At 51.3% G+C, this 14,065-nt stretch overlaps 1 protein-coding gene across 10 annotated transcripts in view; it reads left to right on the forward strand.

Moving 5' to 3' along the window:
• Positions 1–14,065, forward strand: part of Obscn (obscurin, cytoskeletal calmodulin and titin-interacting RhoGEF) — a 151,128-nt gene that overhangs the window by 53,515 nt on the left and 83,548 nt on the right. For 9 of the 10 annotated variants that reach the window (XM_087910592.1, XM_087910583.1, XM_087910584.1 and 6 more), the window contains 12 exons: positions 2,949–3,224; positions 7,200–7,475; positions 8,393–8,668; positions 9,762–10,046; positions 10,188–10,454; positions 10,572–10,841; positions 11,690–11,956; positions 12,323–12,589; positions 12,771–12,880; positions 12,981–13,134; positions 13,674–13,835; positions 13,917–14,021. In XM_087910592.1, coding sequence (XP_087766718.1) covers positions 2,949–3,224; positions 7,200–7,475; positions 8,393–8,668; positions 9,762–10,046; positions 10,188–10,454; positions 10,572–10,841; positions 11,690–11,956; positions 12,323–12,589; positions 12,771–12,880; positions 12,981–13,134; positions 13,674–13,835; positions 13,917–14,021 — 2,715 coding nt within the window. The remainder of the gene's footprint in view (positions 1–2,948; positions 3,225–7,199; positions 7,476–8,392; positions 8,669–9,761; positions 10,047–10,187; positions 10,455–10,571; positions 10,842–11,689; positions 11,957–12,322; positions 12,590–12,770; positions 12,881–12,980; positions 13,135–13,673; positions 13,836–13,916; positions 14,022–14,065) is intronic. The other variant, XM_087910587.1, reaches the window with a different exon arrangement.

Raw genomic sequence — 14,065 nt, forward strand, 5'->3', positions numbered from 1 at the left:
TGGCGTTGCCAGCATCCATGTTTTTGGGCAGCATCTGTGCAGAAGACCAGCAACTCAGGATCCTGTGCTTGGTGCCTCTGAGCTAGGGATCTGTTTTCACAGCAAACCTTGTCTTTCTTCTCAGGCAGAACATTGTACAGGATTGTACCTCTTTAGAATTTGTCTTGTACAGTTAGAGGTTTCTAAGGCCTATGAAGCTCACTCTACAAATGACAGTTCCTGTCAGGAAAGTATCTTTTGTTCCGCCATTTTCCACAATATCTGCAAGTTGCCTGGGAATGCAGGCATCTGTCTCTCCGTGTGTGTTGGGGGCACTGGCAGATCTGTAACCTGACATTTCTTTCTGCTGTGTGAAACAGTCAGCCTCGGGGGCTAGAGAGATGGCTCGGCACGTTAGAAAACTTGCCACAGAACCCCATGACCTAGTTTAGTTCCCTCAGCTCCCCCAGTGGAAGGCAAGAAGGGATTGCCACAAGCTGTCCCCTGACCTCCACACATACATAGTAGCCTGCCCCCCACAAAATCAAAAAATCAAGATAGGTTATCTTGAAGAGGGTGGCTTGAATCCCTCAGAGTGCCACCACGTGGCAGTGTGGGTTTGTTCTCATAAAACGTCTTGCCGTGAAGACCAAATGAAGAATCCCCGAGGACAAAGGATTTGAAGGGACAGTAATGTGACTCTATGCTCTTATATTTTGAAGAGTTGCATTAAATTCGTCAATTCCTTAGAGCTGTTTCAAAACTTACAGGTGAGCAAACAGGAAATTCAAATAGCCCTATAGCCCTTTAAGTCGATAAACGCTAGTTAAAAAAAATGTTATAGGAGAGGATCTGCAGAGATTATTCAACCGTTCAGAGCACACAGTACTCTTTGTACTGTGGTAGACCTGAGTTCAGTTCCCAACACCCATAGCAGGCCACAGCTGCCTGTAACTCCAGCTCTAGAGGTTGATTTCTGATTATGTGAGTGATGTGTGCACGTGCACACACACACTCATACACACCCTCTCACACAATACTCCCACACTTGCACACACACATACATACTCACACATAATCACACACACATGCTCACACATGTGTACACAGTAAATTTTTTTTTAAAAAAAATAAGTATTATTGGAGAAGAGTTAAGTTCAGTAGCCTGTAGGTGAGTTAAAAATATTCTGGAAGCAGATAATTTGTGCAATGGTCTTTTCTCTAGACTTCAAAGGGTGTGTATGTACTTTCTCACTCACTTTATGTCACTAGTACAATACTGACCAAAATGATAGACGTTATTAAAAACTGAAAGTACAAGCCAATCTCTCACAGATGCTGAAATACTGTATTCAAAATGTTAACGAACTGCTTGGGGCAGTATGCTAAGAGCTGAGTGTACTGGGATAATCTTAATCCAGGAGTGCAAGATTGGCTTGATAGTAGAAAGTAGAAGCCAATAAAATCTACGATGTTGGAGAATTAGAGCCGAAGAGATGGCTCTGTAGTTAAAAGTGTTATCTGCTCTTTCAGAGGACCTGAGTTCAATTCTGTAACTCCGACTCTAAGGAATCAGTGACCTCTATATTAGCACTGGTACACATAATTAAAAATAAAATAAATATATGTTTTCGAAGTTTTAAAAAGGAGCCAAGGGCACATATCTTTAATTCCAGCACTTGGGGGGACAGAGCTAGGTGGATTTCTCTAAGTTTGAGGCCAGCCTGATCTAAAAATCAAAATCAAGTTCTAGTACAAGCAGGGTTGCATTCTAGTACAAGCAGTAAAACCCTGTCTTGAAAAAAAAATTGCATCCTATCTAGAAGATATGAAATCTAAATCTACTTATATGTATTAAAAAATCCTTAGGTTGGCTATGTGGTTCCATGATACAGCCCTTACGCAGCCTCCCTAAAACCCTGGCTCCAGAAAGAGAATCTCTTGAACTAGTAAGAAGAAGAGGATTCCTAAATGTCTCCACGAGTATATTGAAGGCAGCAGGTGTCATGTTAAACACGCAGTCATAATGTGTTCTCTTTCATTGAAGATAGCAGAGAAGTTTAATGAGCAACACATGGCCGACATAAAGTCCTAAGGAATACAAATTAAAGAAATATAATTTACAGAAAGATGGATGTCATAGATAGTGCTATTACCGTTTCTGTATTGAAACTAGCCAAAAGGAGTGGGAAGTGATGTATAAAAAAATCGTAATTGCGGGGGTGGTGGCGCACGCCTTTAATCCCAGCACTTAGAAAGCAGATGCAGGTGGATCTCTGTGAGTTCAAGGCCAGCCTGGTCTACAGAGTGAGCGTTAGACTACCCAGCTGTCTTAAAAACAAACAAACAAATAACAAAATGAAGCTCCCAATTCATTGTCTAATGAAAAATATTCAGGCTTCTGAGGGGGGGTCGTGCTTCAGGATGACAATGGAAGACAATGGAGAGGGTATCAGGTGGTGACAGGCATGGAGAATCCAGAGAGGCCCAGTCCTGGTGGCCGTCCAAGAGATGGTCTTTTGAGTGTGTGAGCCAAAAGATTTACAAAGGAAGAATGGAAGAACATTTCATCTGCCAGATGTTAAAAGTTATTTTTATTCTATCTTTCCTAATGGTCCAGGCCACCTCTTCTACATAGCATCAGATGAACCTCAGAGAAGACAGGGGCCTTGCATGGTCCCAGGGGAGATCTCTTTTGTCACCGTAGGGGAAGCGCATGTGTTTCCTGACATACAGTCCCTTCTCGCAGGGGCTCCTTACAGATGCCGTCATCGCATCCCTCTGCCTCAGTGATGGGCAGTGTGGCGGAACTGTGGTTTCATGCTGGGAGGTGCTCAGACTTCTTCTGGGCACAGTGAGTGCTGTGTCTGGAGGGTGGTTCTGATCTCCAGCTGCCCCACTCAGATCTCTATGTGACCGTCCTGACCTGGATGGTGTCTCTGATCCTGTGCATCCCTATCTGTCCCCAGAACCCAAGGTGGTGTTTGCCAAGGAGCAGCAGACACGCAGCGAGGTGAAGGCAGAGGCAGGGGCCAGTACCACACTGAGCTGCACGGTGGCCCAGGCCCAGACTGAGGTGACCTGGTTCAAGGACGGGAAGAAGCTGAGCTCTGGCTCGAAGGTTCGAGTGGAGGCCTCGGGCTGCGAGAGGAGGCTGGTGGTGCAGCAGGCGGGCCAGGCGGATGCTGGGGAGTACAGCTGCGAGGCCGGGGGACAGAAGGTCTCCTTCCGTCTGGACGTCACAGGTGGGTGCTGAGACACTAAGTTGGCCTTGTGGGGGTTCAGTGACTGGCTCATGCCCAGGGCTGACTCTGCACTCCTTCTGTTTGGCTCTGTCTGTTATACAGTGTCTCTCTCCTCCTTTGTGCTGAGTCTGTCCGTGAATGGGATGGACGCTACCCCATGTGTCACTGTCTGCATGCAGTGTCTGTGTACAACCAAGACCACAAGGCAAATGGATAAGGAAGGGCCAGTGACCCATGTCTCTGGGCTGTGGGGTCTTTCTGAAGCAACCTTTATTTTCCTCTGTCAGAATTTTCTGTTTATACCTTTGAATGAGTTTGATGGGTGTGCTTAGGTTTGGGAATGGCTGTGAGGCTCGTACTACAGCTACGAGCTGTGGGGGACGAGGTGTCTGTCGCAGCAGCAGCTCCACTGGGAAACCGGCTGCTTCCACAGCACCTTCGTACCAGCTCAGTACCGTGCCATTCCCTGCCCGGCCACTGCATGCCTGTGAGCTGACAAGGCTCAAGTGTTGTGGGCAGCGGTGTGGCTCCCCACCCTCTGAGGTTTGTTAGTGTAGCATACGAAAGGGCTGAATGGAAGACCCACCATGATCTTTCTGACAAATGATTTGAAAGGACTGATATCAATTACTGTAGGTAAATTCCAACAGTTTCAGTAAACTCTTGGCCAGTTCCTGAAAAATGACTACAAAGCTTAAGAAAAAAAGTCTTAAGCACCCCAAAACTCAAAAAAAAACCACCAAAAAACCAACCGAATGGTGATAGCGCACATCTTTAATCCCAGCCTTCGGGAGGCAGAGGCAGGCGGAGCTCTGTGAATTCGAGGCCAGCATGGTCTACAGAGTGAGTTTCAGGACAGCCGAGGCTGTTACACAGAGAAACCCTGTCTCAAAAAACAAAACAAAAATCCTAGGGATTCGAATAGTTCTATAATCTCTTATTTTATATTTATTTTGTGATTTTAAAATATGATATATCTATATACATTATTTCACACATATTGATTTTGCGGGACAGGGCTTTTTTGTATGTCTCTGGCTGTACTAGAACTCACTCTGTAGACCAGGCTGGCCTTGAACTCAGAGATCCTTCTGCCTCTGTCTCTTGAATGCTGGGATTAAAGGCATGTGCCACCACCACCCGGCTAATATATTATATGTTGTGTTGTATGATGTGTACGTATATGGCGTGGGTGTGTGTGTTTGTGTGCATGTTCATGTATGTGAATGTGGGCATGCGTGTGCCATAGTGCATGTGTGGAGGTCAGAGGACATCCCTGGGTTAAGTCCTCTTTAAGACATAGTCTTTTGTAGTTCACCACGGTGTAGCCAGGCTAGCTGACCCACAACTTCCTGGGATTCTCCTGTCTCCCCGTAGGAGCACTGGGGTTACAGATGTGTGTCACTGCATTCAGCTTGTATGTGGGTCCTGGTGAATCCCAGCTTTGGTCCTCATGTATGCGTGGCAAGGACTTTATCTGCAGAGTCATCTGACCTAGTATGCTCCTATAGCCTTTTAAAGAAATGCAGCCCTTCTTCAGAACGTCATAGGCAAATAGTCAAGTTCAGTGAATTGTGAGTGAATTGTACAAAATCTTCTAGCAAGAGCTTATTCTGTGGTTATCACAGTGATTCTTCCAGAGGCTGTGAAGGGAATGTACACTGCCGCGTGCTGCATGCTGACGGGACAGTGTTGACACCAAATGGCAGACATTCTCTTATGTGCACTGAAGACGATGTCTGTGCAAACGTGTGACAAGGTGAACCGAGCTAAGAGTTAGTGTGCAGGTATGGAGGCTGCCACCCAGGAGTGCAAGGTCGGTGAAACACGGAAGTGTGAAAGGAAGAGAACAGTAAGCCTGTTTTAAAGAAAGAGAGACGAATCTTGTGCATTTACTAAAAACAGGGCAAAGTGTTTGCTAACATTTTAGATCCTATATCAAAGGCAAAGTTTGACGTGTCCTCCTGTGAAACCTCGTCTCGGTGGAGGTGCAGCTCTCAGGTAGAGCCTTGACCCTGCAGTCCTGAGGCCTTGGCCTAGGAATAGAGAGTTCCTCAACCTCCAGAAGGGTGCTCCTCAGAGCGGCAGACATCATGAAGAACTGCAGCCGTGCAAGCTTTCTCTTCACCAAAGGTTTCAAAGGGCCTTCATGTAACAGTGCATATCCAACATGAAGCCCTGAGGAAGAGCACACATTGCAGAAGTACATTTGTCATAAAGGCAGATGTTACAGGCTTACACGGTGGAAAAGGATAGCTCAGAAGAACTCAGGGACATCATGTGTCATGGCTCTTGTTCCCTGCCTAATGACACATACTTAGAGCTTTGAGGGGAACTTTTTTAGGGAGAACAGAGAGGAACAGATCAATGGTGTGGTAAACCAGATATGTTTATTTATTTATTTTAATTTTATGGGTTCATGGACATTTTGCCTCCATGAATGACTTGTGCTCTACATGGGTGCAATGCCCACAGAAGCCAGAATAGGGCATCAGATTCTCTGGAACTGGAGTTATAGACAGTTGTTAGATGCCCTGTTGGTGCTAGGAAACAAACCTGGATCTTCTGGATGAACAGCCAGTGCTTTTAACTTCTGAGCCATTTCTCCAACTCAAGAGAGATATTTATTCCTGATGGCTACCAAAGTGGAGATCTTTTGGTATAGTCAAAATTAACGTGATGTTTCCAAGACCCAAGTAGAGCCAAAGGAGTCATGAAGACAGAATATTTCATCTGCTAGATGTCCAAGGTTATTTTGATGCCATTGTACTGGAGACAGCTGAATGTCATTGTAGGTACAGGCAACAGAGCCAGAAATGGAGTAGGGAACCTGAAAACAGACCCGGCAGCAGTCAGGACCCCACCCTTCCTTTGCGTGTGTTTTGACCTTAGCCCCGGTTGGAGGCATGGAAAGAAAGTGCCACAGGCAAATGGTGACGCGACCATGCAACCATCCACATCAGAACAAAAAGTGCAGTGGTGACGGATGTGCCTCCCACACCAGAAAGACACTGGCACCTAGCAGCAGCAGACCCCAGTGAACACTGGGTTGTATAAGACTCTTGGAGACTATGACTGGAACGGAATATAGGTGCCCTCAGCGCGAAGGACAACAGCTTTTCGTTTGCCTGAAGCATTGCATCCATGTGACCTATGCTATGCCTTTACGTCATCAGAAGATAGCACTTGAGAGGAAAAATAAAGGCCCGTGGCTGACAGGAAGACACTAGCTCACAGTAATCAGAGCCTTAGCATGTGAAAATATGTAGTCTGCATAAAAGGGCTGTGAGAGAAGGCTGGCAACACTGTTGGTCGCTAAATAAACGTTACACTAAGGGGGACCAAGCACTAACAGCCAAGACCAAATCGGGCCCTTTCTGGAGAGGCATTGGGATAAGGTCTAACCATGGACAGCCAGCCCCTTCCTGACATAGCAACTGACATCGCTCCTAGCAGGCAAGGGTGTGGGGCCTTAGGTACCCTCAGCCCTGGTGATGTTCCCTGGACAATGCTATTGGTGGAGTTCTGTTGTCATGGAGGGGTCGAGGCATGTATGCTTTGAGCCTGTGGTCCTTCCTCAAGGAGGCTTATCACCAACACTCTGCCACATGCCCTCCTGCAGTGTTAGTGTCCTTTATGGATGATCTGATTTTTGTTTGTTTGTTTTCAAGACAGAGTTTCTCTGTATGACAGCTCTCGCTATCTTGGAACTAGCGCTTGTAGATCAGGCTGGCCTCGAACTCACAGAGATTCACCTGCCTCTGCCTCCCGAGTGCTGGGCTTAAAGGTATGCGCCACCACCGACTGGCAGGATAATCTGATTTTGTACTGAGAAACACTGGCGTTTCTCTCCTGGGCATAGCCAGTGCGGAGCGTGGAGGAACTGTCCTCTAGCTGACCCAGGAAAGCTGTTTTCCCATGTGGCCTTCTTGACCTAGACAATGCCTCTGACCCTATGCATCCGTTTGTCTCCAGAGCCCAAGGTGGTGTTTGCCAAGGAGCAGCAGACACGCAGCGAGGTGAAGGCAGAGGCAGGGGCCAGTGCCACGCTGAGCTGCACGATGGACCAGGCCCAGACTGAGGTGACCTGGTTCAAGGACGGGAAGAAGCTGAGCTCCAGTTCGAAGGTTCGAGTGGAGGCCTCGGGCTGCGAGAGGAGGCTGGTGGTGCAGCAGGTGGGCCAGGCAGATGCTGGGGAGTACAGCTGCGAGGCCGGGGGACAGAAGGTCTCCTTCCGTCTGGATGTCACAGGTGGGTGTTGTGATATTAAGCCTTGTGTGGAAGGGATGACTGGCTCATGTCCATGACTGATCCTGTGTGCCTTCTGTTAAGTCTGGTCCCTTTGCTCCTTTGTGTATTAGGCCATGGCTGACCATGGCTGACTGTGGCTGACCCTATGCTCTCCTGTTACACAGTCTCTTCATGTCTCCTCTCTTCTCATCCCCGTGTTTAGTCCAGTGTTGAGCAAGACACAGAATGGGAAGGGTGTCCCAGGAAGGTCCTTTTCTTCTTGAGTACTTGGGGAAATTCACCTTGGTCATGCTTTTGTTCCTGCCCGGAGCCTTCCTGATGCCCCTTGGGTCCATCTTGTTGGTGTTTACCAAGGAGCAGCAGGCATGTAACCTGGCTGCCTCAGACTCTACTGAGGAGGAAAATAGCTCTGAGCAGACACTATGGATTCTTTAAGATCTCGGGATAATATCACTACTCGACACAAATGAAAAGCCACACTCTGGTCTCTGATAGGACCTTGCATTAGTGTATCTTCCATCTGACACATGACAGATGGGAAGATACCGTGAGCACTGCAGGCACAACCTTAGCATCAACTACATAAAGAGTAGCTAGAACTGACTGCCAATAGGGCAGAAGCAGGTTAGCCATGGAGTCAATGTCATATCCTGGAAGACCACCCCCTAGTGGCCAGAACCAGGAATGGTCCTCCACCTGTGAGGCATCAGGAACTCTAAGAGAACCCTCCTGTAGTGTGGGATGTGTGCATGAACTGTGGTTTTGTGTCAAAAGGTACTAGGACTTCCTAACCACTCAAGTATGGAGCCTGGAGGGTGTTCTGTCCTATGGCTACCATATCCAACCCTTCTTTCCCCTGTGCCATCTTCCTGACCTGGACGGTGTCTCTGATCCTGTGTGTCCCCATCTGTTCCTAGACACCAAGGTGGTGTTTGCCAAGGAGCAGCAGACACCCAGCGAGGTGAAGGCAGAGGCAGGGGCCAGTGCCACGCTGAGCTGCACGGTGGCCCAGGCCCAGACTGAGGTGACCTGGTTCAAGGACGGGAAGAAGCTGAGCTCCAGCTCGAAGGTTCGAGTGGAGGCCTCGGGCTGCGAGAGGAGGCTGGTGGTGCAGCAGGCGGGCCAGGCGGATGCTGGGGAGTACAGCTGCGAGGCCGGGGGACAGAAAGTCTCCTTCCGTCTGGACGTCACAGGTGGGTGTCATTGTGTTCAGGGCAGAGATGCAGCTGACCCCTTTGAGACACGAGGGTTCCTTGTCTGGTTCTCACAGCCCTGTCTCTGACCGTTTTGTTTCTCTACTGTCTTCTTTCTGCCTTCCACTCTGAGGACAGAGCCTCTTTCTCGTGTATTCCTGATGTCTGCTGTACCAGTCTGTGCCCCTGTCCACCTCCTTCCTCATCACTAGTTCTGTTGGACTGGCCTTTCTCCTCCTCCTCCTCCTCTTTCTCCTCCTCTTCCTCCTCCTCTTCTTGAGACAGGGTTTTTCTGTAGCTTTGGAGCCTGTCTTGAAACTCACTCTGTAGACCAGACTGGCCCAGAACTCACAGAGATTCACCTCTTTCTGCCTCCCGAGAGCTGGGATTAAAGGTGTGTGCCACCACTGCCTGGCATAGGCTGTCTTCTTCAGGTGTAAGAGCTGTTGAACCTCAAGTTGTGGGGAAAGGGCCTTGTTTAGGTGGGGCTTGAGTGGACCTTCCTGCAGGTCTGAGTCCTTGTGAGCTATCAGGGTTCTGGCCCGAGGTTCAGGAACCTGCTCTTCCCATTGTGGGCCCGTGAGCCTTATATCGGCCTTGGAGTCCTGGTGGTTCAGCTGTAGCATGTTGCCATGGTGTTTGTCTGGAATTGGTTTCTAGCTGTGCTTGTCCTTAGCGGTGGCCCTGGACAAACCTGCACATCTCAAGCACATGGTTTATCTAAATGCAGTTGCTGGGCGAGGCTCTGCCGAACCATCTTGGTCTCCTGCATACCCACCCTATTTTTGCCAATAGTGTTTGGCTCCCAGGCTATCTTTTCTGGCAGCTTCTATGTCTTCTAGTCTCATCCCAGGTCAGGCCAGTCATACCCTGGGCTGCAAGTTGTCTATCCTTCTATGCCATTCTGCCCTGTGGGCTGAAGTCTCCCCGGAGGCAGGACTCCTGGTATCTTGGTTGGGACAGTACTGGTGATGATGGCCCCTAGGAGGCATTATGTTCTTGCTGGACACAGAGGGTCAGCAGCTAGCACTCATTATTTTCGGGGAGCCGTGTGTGCTTGTCTTTTCTTACATGGTTTTTACTTATTTCTCAGAACCAGAGCCCGAGTCCCAAACTCCAGAGAGACCCAGCCGCAGGGAGCCTCTGGTGGTCAAGGAACACGAGAACATCGTCCTGACTGCCACTCTGGCCGCACCCTCTGTGGCTGCTGTGACCTGGCTCAAAGACGGTGTGGAAATTCGCCGCAGTAAGAGACATGAGGTCACCAGTCAGGGTGACACCCACACTCTGACCGTGAGAGGTGCACAGGTGCTGGACAGTGCCGTCTACAGCTGCCGTGTCGGCAAGGAAGGCCAAGACTTTCCGGTGCAGGTGGAAGGTAAGGAGTCTGGATCTCCTCCAGGGTCCCTGCATCTGCCCCAGAGACAAGTAGGCAGTATCCCAGAGCATCCCCAGAGTGGAGCTCAGGACGTGTGGCCGTCTACCCGGATCACTGGCTGACACCCTTTTCTACCCTCAGAGGTGGCCACCAAGTTCTCCAAACCCCTGGAGCCCGTTGAAGGGGAATTGGGTGGCACTGTGAAGCTGGTCTGTGAGCTGACCCCAGAGCAGGCCGAGGTCGTGTGGCGCTGTGGGAACACACAGCTGCGGCAGGGCAAGCGTTTCCAGATGACATCGGAGGGGCCTAGGCACACCCTTACCGTGTCTGGCCTCCGAGAGGATGATGCAGGGGAGTATGTGTGTGAGAGCCGTGATGACCGAACCAGCGCCCGGCTCACTGTCAAAGGTACCCGTGGGTGAGCTCAAGTGGCTTCCTAGGGGAGGGGTCCTTCTGCATGCCTGTCTCGGCTGCGGCTCTGTGGAGCTTCTCCTGTGGACCCTGAAGAAGACTTTCCCTCTGCAGTTCCCCGAGTGGTCAAGTTTACATCTGGATTGAGCACCGTGGTTGCGGAGGAGGGCCAAGAGGCCACCTTTCAGTGTGTCGTGTCCCCCAGCGATGTGGCAGTTGTGTGGCACAAGGATGGCACCCGGCTGCTGCCCAGCGAGAAGTTTGTAATGGCACAGAGTGGAGCCACCTGTAGCTTGACCATCTTGGGCCTGACCCTGGAGGATGCTGGCCATGTCACAGTGGAGGCTGAGGGTGCCTCATCTTCTGCCACTCTCCGGGTCCGAGGTGAGCTGGGAGCCAGCAGGACTGTTAAGATAGCCAGTGGGTCCTTGTAATAGGTGCCTTTTCCTCCGCCTGAACCGATAAGGCAGCCCCATAGTGCTCATGTGTGTTGGGATGATCTAGTTGGCCTTGGAGGACATGGACTCTGTCTGTTGTCAACAGGGGTGATTTGGTGGTAGGGGGGGCTAGGTATTGTCTCTTCAAGTGTACTTGGTAGGAGCAGGGATAAGGCTGAGACAATCCAGAGAGACCTCTTTCTGGGGAAAGTGGTCTCTGGTTGAGTCTGCAATGGCGAACCAGGTCAGAGGCTGCGCTCAAAAGCAGAAGGGATGGGTGCACTTCGAGAGCCAGGACTTTATTTGGAGATGCAGCAGGCTCTTGAGTACTGGAGTAATGAAGATGCGTGGACCTCCTGGAGTGGTGGGGGGACGATGGGTCAGCGAGACCCACACTGGAGCCTTTGTCCTCCCCATATATCTTAACATGAGCAGGTGTTGTGGGGCATTGTTAGGGCAGGCAACGGGACAGTGGCTGAGGGGTTGTGGAGTGGCCCTGCTCAGATGCCAAAGGCTGGCCATTATGGTATCTGCCCATAGTTAGGAGTTCAGCACAGTTGATCACAGCCGGGCAGCAGGGCTTGGGATGAGGGGCAGGGGGGATGGGATTGAAGAAACAACCTTAGCTTCCCCCATAAAAATGCACCTATGTAAGGTGTGCAGTTGGGGCCTATCCTGCTTGAAACAGGACTGCTCGCGTGCTGGGGCTCTCTGGCCTAGACTCAGGCTGGCCTAGGGGTAGCGTCTGATTAGGACCCCCATGACCAAGATGACCCCTGCCCTTCTGTATCTCAGAGGCACCGGTCCTCTTCAAAAAGAAACTTGAGCTGCAGACGGTGGAGGAGAAGACCTCCGTGACCCTGGAGGTGGAGCTGACGCGCCCCTGGCCTGAGGTGAAGTGGACACGGAACGCTGCCATCCTGGCACCCAATGAGAACGTGGAAATCCATGCGGAGGGAACTCGGCACCGCCTGGTTCTGCACAGTGTGAGCTTCGCTGACCGTGGCTTCTTTGGCTGTGAGACACCAGATGACAAGACCCAGGCCAAGGTCAATGTAGAAAGTAAGCCAGGGTCAGGACCTCAGAGGAAGAGAGGGGTTCTTCCAGAAGTGGGGGTGTGACTTTGTGTCGGCCGTGATTGTGTCCGACCACGGGTGAGATGGCCTTTTGGGGGGGGGGGCAGGCAGTCCAACCTGGTTCCGGCAAGTGGATCCAAGGAAGGAAGAGATGGAGGAGGAAGTAGATGGTCAGGCCTGGGGGTCAGCTGGGGTTGAGGTAGAGCTGGGTGGAGGTGGGGGCTGGGGGTTAACTCCTAGGGCCTCCCTCTACTCTGTGGCCTCTGGGTGGTCGACTGAACCCACATCTGTGCCTGAGTCCTGGCTGGTTGGAGGGTCTCAGTTTACTAGCTCACTGGAGTCCCTCTGGCAGTGCGGCAGGTCCGGCTGGTTCGAGGTTTGCAGCCCGTGGAGGCCAAGGAACAGGGCACGGCCTCCATGGATGTGGAGTTGTCTCATGCTGATGTGGAGGGCAGCTGGACCCGAGACGGCCTGAGGCTTCAGCCTGGGCCCACATGCCACCTGGCCGTGCAAGGCCCTGTCCACATCCTCACCCTCTCAGCACTGAGGCCACAGGACAGCGGGTTGGTGGCCTTCAGGGCTGAGGGCGTGCACACGTCTGCACAGCTGATAGTCACAGGTGAGTAGGTGAAGGCTGGCAACCCCCCTCCCGAGCACACCTATTTCAGGCCCCTGAGTGGTCCAGGGAGGCAGCTGGGACCAGGTGGAAAGTGGAAAACCCCTTGTGTGGCTACAGTTAGCCCACCGCATCAGAAAGCACCTCCTAACTCCATGGCTTCCTTCCCTAACTCCCGTCTCAGAGCTGCCGGTGAGCTTCACCCGGCTACTGCAGGATGTGGTGGCCACCCAAAAAGAGAAGGTGACCCTGGAGTGTGAGTTGTCACGGCCAGTGGATGTGCGCTGGCTGAAGGTATTTCTCCCTCCTCCCTGCTTCTCCCTGCGGGCGTCCAGGAGGTGAACCCCTTCTATGGAGTCACTCTAGTGCCTGACCAGTTTCTTCTACCCCACAGGATGGTGTGGAGCTGCGGGCAGGCAAGACTGTGGGCATAGTGGCCCAGGGAGCCTGCAGGAGTCTCGTTATTTACCGGTGTGAGATCGGGGACCAGGGTGTCTATGTGTGTGATGCTCTTGATGCTCAGACCTCGGCCTCTCTGAAGGTTCAGGGTGAGTTCTGGTGAGGGATGGCAGGGAAGGTTGGCAGGTATGAGCAGTGCTCTCTGGTACCTCAGCTCCCCACAGCCTGACGGCAAGCTGGTGGCTGTGCTGAGAGGGGCCTATGTTTCTGGGCACGTCCAGAAGTCAGTGTTCTCAGTCAGTGTTCTATTGCCGTGAAGAGACCCCATGACCATGGCAACTCTTAAAAAGGAAAGCATTTAATTAGGGCTGGCTTATAGTTCAGAGATTTAGTTCATTGTCATCATGACGGGAAGCATGGTGGGGCACAGGCAGACATGGTGCTGAAGAGGTAGCTTGAGAGTTTTACATCTGGATCCACAGGCGGTAGGAAGAGAGCGACACTGGGCCTGGCATGAGCATTTGAAACCCCAAAGTCCACTCCCAGAGACACACTTCCTCCAACAAGACCACACCTACCCCAACAAGGCCACACCTCCTAATGCCACTCCCTAAGCATTCACATATGTTAGCCTATGGGGGCCAGTCTTGTTCAAACCTCCACAACAACCCTCCCTCCCTTCCCCTAGGCCGCAGTGTTCAGATTACAAAGCCGCTGGAGGATGTGGAGGTGATGGAGAAAGAGGGTGCCACCTTCTCCTGTGAAGTGTCCCATGATGAGGTTCCTGGCCTATGGTTCCGAGAATCCAGCAAGCTACGGCCCAGTGACAACGTGCGCATCCGGCAGGAAGGTCAGAGGGCTGCAGGGCAGCAGGGTGGGTTTCCCAGCCTGTGCCTCTCTCTCAGTAATACAGAGTGTCCTTTGTCTCCAGGGAGGACGTACACTCTTATCTTCCGGAGGGTACTGGCCAAAGATGCAGGGGAGATCAAATTTGTAGCTGAAAATGCAGAATCAAGAGCCCACCTCCGAGTCAAAGGTGAGGAGGGCTCAGGGGAGGACAGGGACTGGACATGGGCCTCA

Source organism: Myodes glareolus, chromosome 9 (assembly GCF_982192425.1).
Source record: "Myodes glareolus chromosome 9, mMyoGla1.1, whole genome shotgun sequence".
NCBI lineage: Eukaryota > Metazoa > Chordata > Mammalia > Rodentia > Cricetidae > Myodes > Myodes glareolus.